At 33.9% G+C, this 11,454-nt stretch overlaps 2 protein-coding genes across 3 annotated transcripts; one reads left to right on the forward strand and one right to left on the reverse strand.

Moving 5' to 3' along the window:
* Positions 1 to 146: 146 nt before the first annotated feature.
* LOC106139568 (lysine-specific demethylase 5) lies at positions 147 to 4,739 on the reverse strand. Its single transcript, XM_013341038.2, has one exon. The coding sequence runs from the start codon at positions 4,351 to 4,353 to the stop codon at positions 1,939 to 1,941; it is 2,415 nt and encodes an 804-aa protein (XP_013196492.1). The 5' UTR covers positions 4,354 to 4,739; the 3' UTR covers positions 147 to 1,938.
* Positions 4,740 to 8,504: 3,765 nt separating this feature from the next.
* Positions 8,505 to 11,332, forward strand: LOC106139864 (large ribosomal subunit protein mL38). Of its 2 annotated transcripts, none has more exons than XM_060947647.1 (4): positions 8,505 to 8,706; positions 8,917 to 9,482; positions 10,421 to 10,582; positions 11,003 to 11,332. In XM_060947647.1, exons 1-4 carry the CDS (start codon positions 8,525 to 8,527, stop codon positions 11,275 to 11,277), a joined length of 1,185 nt encoding a protein of 394 aa, XP_060803630.1. In that variant the 5' UTR covers positions 8,505 to 8,524; the 3' UTR covers positions 11,278 to 11,332. The 2 variants fall into 2 exon arrangements, with proteins under 2 accessions (XP_060803630.1, XP_060803631.1); XM_060947648.1 differs by having other exon boundaries at positions 8,917 to 9,368.
* The last annotated feature ends 122 nt before the right edge of the window (positions 11,333 to 11,454 follow it).

The following is an 11,454-nucleotide window of genomic DNA, read 5'->3' on the forward strand; positions in this document are numbered from 1 at the left end:
GTTTTTCTACCTGTACAAGAACAAGATTGATCTATGGGTATCCGATTGCATTCACCAATTGATAGCAAGAGAGAGGGACCAAAAGTGATAAATAATATAAAAGTAGGTACTTATAAGAAGAAAAAACAAAATATAAATTACGCACTTATTTATTTCTAGATAATACTCACTCAATTTCATATTACTTTTTTACCATAATTTTACAAAAAAGCAAAGTAAATAATAATCACAGTTCACAGTGCAAATCACTTAATTGAAATAAGACTACAATTTCAACACGCAATTAAACACGATAGGTATAATGATAAATAAAAATGCAATCAGTCAATCAATGGCGTCAACAAATATTATGAAAATACCTACTAATTTAGCCTAAATTTTATATTGAGAATATGATTTCTCATTTAACCTTTTGTGATAAAAGATAATAATTCGAATAATTCTAAAACTACTCATAGCCGTAAGTATTAACAAACAAACTTTACAGCCAACCAAAAAAGGACATGTAAATACATGTTTCAAAACTATAGAAATTTTAAGTTTGAAAAAACTTAAAAGTGGCAAATAAATTTCAGCATGCAATTCATTCTCACGCACTTTTTCACCACATCCTTACCAATAAATAAACATTATACAGTCTCAAAGTAATATTTATGGTTGATAAAATTAAAAGTCGCTTTACCTTGGCGATATTAATTTCTTTAAAAAGGAAAAAAAAATCAAATTTAATCTTCTATAATATTTAAATATAGAGAAATGTAATATAAAAAATAACGTTCCTCGTATGCATATACAATAGGCAAGTTCACATTTTTTATAGTACGTGTATTTATTTAGTCGAAGTCGCCAATATAATTTCCTAAATTAAAGACTCATATTTATTTTATGTGTAATCTAACTTTCAACATGTCTATTTCTCTCATATCAATCAGAAAAATGAGAATATATATGCCGATTTATATGGTGGACTCTTCCAATAAATAAAAAAAAATATGCGACTAATATTTTAAAATACGTTTACATGGCTAGAAACTTAATCGTAGTCAGCTACATTATTTGGAAATTTCGGTCAGCTAGCCAACGAGGTGGAGGGCAACACGAGGCGAGGAATACATGTGACTTGAATTGCTATAAAGAACAAAACTGAATTAGAAGACAAGCGAGTGCACTCAAAATTCTCTCAAACCTCACTTATAATTTGATTAGCGTTGGCTGACGTCGCTACCAGGGCTGGGCGTTTGGACGGCCCAAAACACAATAATTTAAAGTTACAATTATTTAAACATAATATAGTTAGAAATTCTGGCTGCTCTGTATAATAACTTAATACTACACTTATTCTTTAGCCTACACTCTAAATCTAAATATACAAACATATAAACTTCAAAAAATTATGTTATGCTACAAAATGAACAATTCAGTTATAACTTCAAACTCACTTACAGTACGGTGGGACAAAAATTGTTATATGTATAATTCCACATCAAATAATTAAAAATTAGTGTTCAAATTTATACCTAAATAATAAAAGCTAATTGTAATTTATATAAAATTTAAAATCAATCCAGTCAATATATGATAAATTTTAATTCTACTAATTATGTTTATTAAAGTACATAATCAAATACGAATTCAATACTAAAGTTACAATTATTATTAAGATAAGTGTACAGAATACAGAGATATTAATGGTAATGAATGCATACTAACTGGGGTCAAAATTAAAATTGATCTAGGCATATCTTATAAAGAAACTAGTACTGTAATTGCTTATATTTATTAACTGTGCTTGTGATCATAAATATACATAGAAGTTACAAAATATTCTGCTTTCTTTGTAAGTGGAACTATAGTATTCTGTCAAGAGCTACACTTCTCTATACTATTCACTTAAATTTACTTATTCTATTAGACTTTGTACTGCATTAACTTTAGTATTTAATCATCATCAAGTTCTATAACAATTGGTTCATTTTCTACAGAAGCTTTAGAATACTCTTCTTTTAATGTTGATAAAAGTGTGCATTTTGGTATTTTTAATTCTTCAGCTTCATCTACAAGAAGTTTTAACTTTTGTAGCCTACCAATATCTGGCGCAGTAGGCAACAAAATATTTTTTGCTTCTGTCATCCATTTATCAAAGCTGTTAACTCTAAAATCTATAGTTTGAAGCATTATGTGAAGTTCATCCATATCATAGCGATAATTAAGTGTCTTTTTTTCTATCGCACACTGGCAACCCATATCGACATGTTGCAAACATGTCATTTGTTTACACTCAGGGCAAGATACTGACGATAAGAAACATGTTGTCTTACAAACATCACACAAACGCTCATCATCGCCCAACAACTCAAAGGCTGTTCTACAAACATTTTTTAAACCTTTCTTAGCTAAAGATGCTCTTAATGCACCTTCTTCTTCTGTAGCTTTTACCAACTCTTTCTGTGTTTCTAATGCAGTCTCTAAATCCAAACGATCACCTTCTAATGCCATTTTACAAATAAGTTCATCATGAGAAAAAACACAGAATCTTTTAAGGTTTTTGTAATGTGAAATGCATTCTCTGCCAATTTTAAGCCAATCTGGAGGTGCAAAGTTGACAGCTTCAGCAAAGTTATAACCCTGATTAAAACCAGCATGATAGGCACGAGGAAAGGTTACTACGAACTCTCCTGCTTGCTGATCTGTTCTGTATATTGGTACACCTGCTGCCATTAATATATTTGGGTTCATGATGGTAACTAATTGATGTAATAAATCTGGTTGAGATTTGAACAGGTCAGGTGCAGCTGCTTTCATTGCATTCTCCAATAACTCTGCTCCACTCCCTGGCACACCATACCAAGTCTTAGCCTCACCCCAATGCAAGTAGTTAATAGAGTAGCTCCAGTGATCTTCATTATGCCAGCAAAAAGCAGAAAAACACATACCAACATACATCCATGGTACAGTCATTCCGGATATATCAGCATTTATAAATCTTAACACAGATCCTTCCAATACAGGTAGATTGTTTAAATTCCATCCTGAATCAACATATTCTTGGTCTCCAGGATATAGATTTAATGAAGACTTTGTAGGGAATCCAGAACCATGGTCCATTGAGTGCAGGTCTGCACCATACTCTACTGTGACATCTTCCTCTACAGATGAAATTATTCTCCAAAATTCTTTTTCAGCAACATTTGTAGGTACCAAATGACCTGACATCCCAAAGTAATCTGATTTAAATTTATCAGCCATTTCGCCAAATTGTTGGAGAGTATATTCTCTTTCAGCTTGAGCAAAGCCAAAGGCTTCTGCTGGCTTATGGACTTCCTCAGCTATACAACATGGACATCTCCAATCACCATCAGGTACTGATGATAATGGTGGCTTGAGACAGAATGTGTGATATGTATCAGAACAACCATTACAAATTAATAATAGGTCATCTCTATTATCTTTTTGACAAATTGCACATGTGTAAATTGCTAAAGGATCTAATTCATATCTAGGTCTTTTTCTTGACTTGGTAATATCAAACTCCTCATCATTTAGACCAGGCATCTTAGGCCCTGGTCCATAACAAGCCAACCTCCGCAACTCTCTGTTACGTTTCGTTTCTTCAGATTCACTTTTCATATTTGTATCTATTTTATCAGATCCAGTTTTAGCCTTTTTTATACTATTATGTGGTTTTTCATCCTCTATTTTTGTTACTATAGAATCAATACATATTTCTTTGAATACTGGTTTTTCATCACTACCAGATTTTATTTCAGGTTTCAATTCTGTTTTTTTGACAGTTTTCAGTATTTCAGCTTTACTATTTTCAAAAATATCATAAGGAAGCAAGATCTTTTCATAATTATTTCTAAGAAAATTCATTGTATTTGTGTTCTGACTGTACCCCATAGCATTTGCGATTTTACGCCATTTTTTTGGAGTGTTACAGTTAGTGAAGCCACCCTCTTCATCAACCCAAAACTTAAGACAATACAAGTCTAGTGTTTTATTTTCTAACATAGGAATTTTTAATGGTGATCCTTGAAGTTCCCAAAATTTTAGTATCTTTTCGAGAAATAAAAGTTTCAGGCGAGTAATGGCTTCCAACTCATTTACTTTCTGTATTCTTGGGACAAATTTTAATTTATCTACATCTAAAGAAAATGGTGGCTGCCAACGTGAAGGTGGTTTTATTTTACATATTCCTGTTTTTTCAGCAACCGGGCGAATTTTTGCTATATAGCCCAAGGGATCCAGAAATTCTTCGACTGTAGGCTCAAATACTGGGGCTTCGGGTGGAGTAGTGAAAGTAAACTCTGCACTCTTCTGCATGGCATTTTTCTGTATATTTTTGATATCCATTGTTGTTCACGAATACGAAACGTAACAAACAAAAACTTTAAAAACAATCACACAGTTCCATGTTGATACATCATGCAAAAAAGCCTACGTGACTTTTTGTCTAGTGTAAATGGCTCCTTAGAATTGGGTATTTTTTACACTTGTTAACTCTTCACAATTTCACTGTAAGTAGTAAACGTATTTGAAAATATACTTCCACTTATTACGGTTATGAAAAAATGTTTATGTATCGATTAATTTAACGTGTAAGCTCAAACCCCAACGTTTCTCTTCTCTACTTTAAATATTCATTACATTACAGAAAATTAAAAATGGTTCCATCCATAACAGTGAACTCAACTCAACTGACGCAAATAAACGAAGAAACAGGAATTACACAATCAGGCACAGAGAACTGACTGACAGGCAGCAGTAGGGATTATCTGAATCGATTTATCGTAGAATCGAATTTTTAGTTTTGATAGCGACCATAAAATTATTTATAATTAGTTGAATGTTTCCGTAATATTACCAATAGTTTCCTTAGCCTCAATTTAATAATAAAAAAAAGTTACATTTGTTCTCTTTCATAGGCATGTCTAAGTCAAAGCTCTTTGACTTTAAAATGGTAATGATTGCTGTCATCGAATTCCTTATACTAAAAAACTGATTCTACTGGTTAGAGATCAGTCATTATGTTATCTAGATTTTTTTTCATAAAATGGATTTATATTTATATTATATATCGATACATTCACTTAAGATTCAAATCGATTCAAAAATCGACCTTTTTCGGAAAGAATCGAAATACGTAAGGGTCAAATCAACATCGAGCTAAACTGCGCTGTACTGCGCTGTGCTGTGCTGTGTGTCTTAAGCTACGTTTTTTAACTTTTGAAACTCGTTCGTTCTTGTTTCTTTGTGCGCGCATACGCAAGTGCGAGCGAGATGAAAGTACGAGAGTGAGAGAGAGGTCTGAAGGCGATGGAGGGGCACGCAGCTTGCTCCAAACCTATCATAGCTCGATACAGCGAGGCATGGCAGGGCAGAGCTCCATAAAAAACAGCACAGACGGCACAGCGCCAGCGCGGCTCAGCACGGTGGGTAGCGTGCCTCGCTCTAGGGATGTGACATTGCTGATAAAAATCGATTTTTATATAATCGATTTATTTTTTAAGTATGAAAAATCGATTAACAAATAATCGATTTTTCTTAAGAAAATAATCGATTTTATTATATTGATAGATTTTTTCCTAATTTTTCAATTTATGTCAAAATTAACGCCATTTACATTATATCAATAGATTTATTCATTAAAAATAAACAACAGAAACAGAAAGCTCTTACAATATCAACACAAATTAAAGTTTTTAACAATCAAGTTTGAAAAATGAAGTTTCAGCAACGAATAATGAATAAAATATCAACCGAATGTCGGTAAAATACTGTTCATCGACTAATTCCATCTAGACAATGTTTGATTAAATTAATCATCTAAACTGTTTTAAGAGCACAGAAAGACTGCACAGATGGCGTTGATGTAATATTATGGAGCTATGATAGATTCTTTGGCAGTTCGCGTTCCGGGCTCCAAGCCAGAAGACAAAAACGTAATGTTGGAGTGCATTTATTGTATGATTATAAAAATAGATTTTTAATCGATTATTAATTAAAAAAAAATCATGTATAAAAATCGATTTTTCTTTTAAAAAAATCGATTTTTAATCGATTTTTTCCATAATCGATTTTTTTTTTCACATTCCTACCTCGCTCGAGGCTGGTGCGTTTTTAAATAGATCGTAGCCTCACACAGCGCAGCGCAGTAGAGTGGACTGATAACTGACATGAATTACGTACCTGCGCTGGATCACATTTTCCATCGAATGAAATCTAGATTTATTTGGTCCCCTTTTTTAAACGCTTTTTGCAAGGAATAAAATGGATTTATTTTTGAATTGGAACCAAGCATAGATACTTACCTATAGATGTATATAACCAATACAATGGCCGTGCCTGATAGAGTGCATAGATATAGTACCTACAACACATGAAACAAATATAGTTTTTTCTAGTGTTGCCTTATATGTTGGTAAGTCCTACATATTATGCGTAATACAAATATTTTTTTTTATTAATCGCATTAAAGAGTATCTCCAAGAACTTAGTGAACTTAGAAAATATACCAACACTATAAAGTAAACTCCGCGTAACATTTTTACATAGCAATAGTTTCCCCAAAAGTGTTGTCATACTGTAAGCAAAAATTACAAGAAATGCAAAAAAAAAATATATATTTTTAATCAATTATTATTTTTGCGGAAAATTGTTCCACAATATTACCAATACATCTATTTCCCTTATGAGATAGGCTATAATTTGGCCGATGCCTTGGTAACCTATCACTATTTTCATTCTCAATTTCATCATTAAGCTGTGTGGAACATCAAGTATACCGGAGCGGCAGCGAATCTTAGCATGCTTGAGTCTGTGTATATATATTATTATATATGTTCGATGATCACAGTGGCAGCTGAATCTTGAAATTGTGGCGTCCAAGTACTGTGTGTGGGCCGTCATATGGCACTATCAGCGGGCTTCTGACCATGTCATTACGGGCAAACATAACTGCACGTTGGCAGTTCTTTGTTAACAAAAGGATTCTTGCTTGTTGCTATTTTCTTCTAGACAGGCGCTACAGACAAATTCGACCTTTTCTTTCTTCGACTTTGTAGGTATGAAGAAATCGAACGGAACTCGTAGCGTAGACCCATATGTCATCAGTGCGGGGCTGGTGTTGCATCCCTTTGTTCAGTGCACGCACTGCCTCCCTTACGGGGTAGGCAGAGCCAACAGTCTCATAAGGCTCTAATGATGGCAAGAGGAGCTGGAACAACGTGGACAGAAAAGACCTATCTACAGTCTTCTGTAGATAGGTAGTTGCAACATCAGCAGCAATAGTAACGACAAAATAGCAGCGATTGATACTGTGGCGAAATCTATACGCCACAAATCACAAAAATAAAAAATAAAATCACGCGATGCAAAGATTTGACGGATTGGAGCTATATATACAACCTCCGACGACGACAATGACCTTCAGAGCCACGGTTCCCCAGGCATAACACCTAGCCTGGCGTAAGATCTTCCCTAAAGTGGCGGTCTAACCGAATCATCGCTCCCGCTACAATATTATTACTTTTACTCAAATATCAGTAACCTATCTTACATACAAATGGTCACGTCTATATGCCTTGCGGGGTAGACAGAACCAACAGTCTTGAAAAGACTGAATAGCCACGTTCAGCTATTTGGCTTAATGATAGAATTAAGATTCAAATAGTGACAGTTTGCTAACCCATCGCCTAAAAAAGAATCCCAAGTTTGTAAGCCTATCCCTTAGTCGCCTTTTACGACATCCATGCGAAAGAGATGTAGTGGTCCTATTCTTTTTTGTATTGGTGTCGGATGTCTATCGATTGGTATAAATTCTTTGCTATCCAAAGACTACAAATTTTACTCTTTCTTTGTTTGGTTGGCTTTAGGGATTGAGATTCTTTCCGAAAAAAAAAAACGATTTTTGAATCGATCCGAATCGTAAGCGGATGTATTATTCACAGAAATGTCAAGATCTGAAATATCGATTTCTAAAATATCGATTTTTTTCAAGTTTGTATTTTAATGTAGGAATCCATTTTATGAAAAACAAGATAGTTAACTATAACCGATCTCTTACTAGTAAAATCAGTTTTTATTTTAGTTCAGGGAATTCGACACATTACAATTATTTAAATACCATAACGAAGTCAGATCAAGTATGAGAGAAGATATTAATATTCAAAATGTATTTATTATATGAAAAACTTAAAGCTCCAAATGCTTCATATCTAAATTAAGAAAAAATCGAATGACGATTTTCAAGGGTGCAACATCGATTTCCTGGATCGTTTAGAACAGCAAATCAATTAAAAAAATCGATCTTTTGGACTTGATAAATCATTAATCGATGTCAGAATCTGACATTGATTCATTGATTTTTCGTCGTCAAGTAATGACGATCTGACATTCTGACACTTCTGACAGTCAGACAGATCGTCATTCCTAGTGGACTTGAGGACGATTTGTTTTGAGTGAGGTTATAAAAATTAATAACTAAAAAACGACTAGATACCAAAGTAGTATAATATTTGTTATAATGCTGAAGACATTTCGTGGAGCCTGGTTAGCCAATGTCCAATTTCAACAAATTCGATTGGAGCACAGAATTAGAGGCAAAGCCCCAATATATTGCAGAACTATAAAAGAACGTTTAGACGAGTTAAATAACAATGATGAAGTTTATACTACTAGAATCGATATAGGAATGCCACCTGCAAAGTAAGTGATCTTGAGAACCTTTATTTTGGATAATTAATTTTATATAGATTTCAGAGAACCATCCAGACAAAAAATTTCTTACTACTAATGCCAAAAGGATGGTAGCGAAACTAGAAAACAGATTACTGTTTTCTAGTTTCGCTACCATCCTTTTGGCATATTTACCTAATGGATGTTGGTTGAATGTTAAATTTGGGTGTTTTGTTTCAGAAAGACATCAAATTTACGCACAGAGCGATTAGAGCATGTAAAAAAATTGAAAAATGATAAAAATTTAGAACAATTGGCAAGAAATCATTCATTAGACATTGATTTATCTGAAGCAAGGAAGGACTGGCTAAAATCTAATTCGCCATATCATAAGAGACAAATTATTGAACACTATGGTATATTTGAGCATTTATATGGAGAAGGTTACTTTATCCCATTTATAAATTTGGATATTCAGTTCAAACTTAATGATGATTTGTTCTTGCCTGTTTGTTGTGGCAATGTAATTAAACCTTCTGAAGCATTGGAGTATCCTACAGTTAGTTATGAATCTGATGGTGCTTCACTCTGGACCCTTGCTCTGACTAGTTTAGATGGACATTTAACGGAGGGTGACAAGGAGTATGTGCATTGGTTGGTAGCCAACATTCCGGGAGATGCTATTGAGAAAGGTGATACACTTGTGGAGTATTTACGTCCATTTCCAGTAAAAGGAACTGGATACCATAGATATGTGTTTGTGTTGTACAAGCAGGAAGGGAAAATATCATATGATCTAGATAAAGGTAAGTAAATTATTAAACAAAAATTGGTTGTCTGTAAAGTCGGTTTGCTGACGATAGTTGAACATGTGACAACGTCTTAAGAAAATACTGATGGAATGGTAGTATTTTTCAAAAGAAAATTTTAATTTAATTTGTTTAATAGATTTGTATGTATAAAGAGGAGATATAAGCTGCCAAATGCAAAGGCCGATTGTTCCTTTTTGTCGCTCATTCTGTGCTCTCGCTTGCACTTCAAGCCTTACATGGTACACCTCAGAGTGAGGTAACGCCCCATGAGTCATCTTTTTTGTGCATGCAGCGGGCTCAATCGAAAATAAGACTTTGTCTCGTCAAAAATATATAAATTCTATTTCTACAGCAATTTCTGATTATTCACATTAATCTAGAGCAATTTTCAATGCTGGTCTGGTGGTCAAAGTAAAAATTTGGTGTGTGTCAGTTGTTTATCTTCCCATGCATGGTTTTGATATACTCTCAAAATCTGCATGGGATTAGCAATTAAGTTCAGATATTTGGTGATGGCTAGCAACAAGTTTCTACATCAAGCAAGCTACTTGAATTCTCATTCTATCATGAAGCCTTAAAAGTTAAAAATGGCATATTTGTCAACCCCATAAGGGATAAAGATGTTAATCTTTCTCAATTCAAACAAGATATCCATACTAATATAAATGTGAAAATGAGTTTGTTTGTTTCCTTTACACAGTTATACCACTGAACTGAACTCCATGTAATTTTGTAAACATATAGTTTGGAGTATGGAGGAAGACAAAGGTTGGTTACCTTTCATCTTGGTAAAAACTGTGGTTCCTAGTAGTTGTATTATTTTGTTGGTAGCGCTAAATGCGTGATGAACTGGTGAAGTTGTACATCCAAATATTTTTCTTTATTCGTTTGATTTTTTTAATGGATTAAATTATTTTGACAATACATTTCAGTGAATGTGTCATCACCTCTGAAGAACAGGACATTTGTGACTAGGGATTGGTATAAACAATACCAGGACATGATAACTCCAACAGGACTAGCATTTTTCCAGTGCGATTGGGATGACAGTGTTAAAGATTACTTTCACAACACATTGAAGATGAAAGAGCCAAGTATGTCAATATTTTATAGAATATAAAAAAATGATAATTGAAAAAAATATATATCAAAAGTTGTCCTTTGTTTTGTATAAAAGATTCTTAGTTATAACACAAGCGGGAGCGATGGCTCGGCTCGACCGCTACCAAAGGGAAAATCTTTCGCCAGGCTAGGTGTTATGCCTGGGGAACCGCGGTTCCGACGATGTTGTGTCGGATCTTTGCTTGCGCGATTTAGGTTTTTCGCTGTTTTTCACTGATAGCGTTGCGCGATTTTATTTTTATTTTGTGACTTGTGGCGTATATATGTCGCCACAGATAAATCAATTTGAAAAACTATTCAGGAAGTGCCTAAAACCTTAAACTAAGAATATTGATTTTACTCAAACATTTTGAAGTTCAACCTGTAGAATTAATATAATTGCCTTTTTTCAGTCTACGAATATGACTTCCCAGCACCATACATAAGGCCGCAAGAATGGTTCCCTCGCCGCAAACCATTCAATCTCTACATGGATAAATATCGGGATCCAAAGGAAATAAATAAGGAGTATGTACTGAGAAAACTGAAAAATGAGGACCCATTTAAAAAGCCACCACCACCATTGCGTTTTCCTAATGCCCATCCATTCCCGAGAAATATGCCATCATGGTTAAGACTTCACGAAAAGAAGATCAGACTAGGCTGGGGCAGAGTAAATGAAATCTAGTGTGTTGAAGAGGTTAAACTAATTAAATATAGAGGTAGTTAAAATTTTTAGATAATTTGTTTTTCTTTTATTTAACCCCTGGTAACCCCGCGGCCCCGACCACTCAAAATGTAAGATACAATAATTTATTCGATAAATTCTCTTAGTTGACCCCTACTCCATAAAAGGACCCTGAGT

The sequence above is a fragment of the Amyelois transitella genome, chromosome 14 (assembly GCF_032362555.1).
Source record: "Amyelois transitella isolate CPQ chromosome 14, ilAmyTran1.1, whole genome shotgun sequence".
NCBI lineage: Eukaryota > Metazoa > Arthropoda > Insecta > Lepidoptera > Pyralidae > Amyelois > Amyelois transitella.

Bases quoted from the DNA above. Each gene is read 5' to 3' on its own strand.
- LOC106139864 (XM_060947647.1), top strand. From the start codon at position 8,525: ATGCTGAAGACATTTCGTGGAGCCTGGTTAGCCAATGTCCAATTTCAA. The intron at 8,707-8,916 runs GTAAGTGATCTT...GTTTTGTTTCAG, and splicing joins ATAGGAATGCCACCTGCAAA to AAAGACATCAAATTTACGCA. The intron at 10,583-11,002 runs GTATGTCAATAT...GCCTTTTTTCAG, and splicing joins ATTGAAGATGAAAGAGCCAA to TCTACGAATATGACTTCCCA.
- LOC106139568 (XM_013341038.2), bottom strand. From the start codon at position 4,353: ATGGATATCAAAAATATACAGAAAAATGCCATGCAGAAGAGTGCAGAG.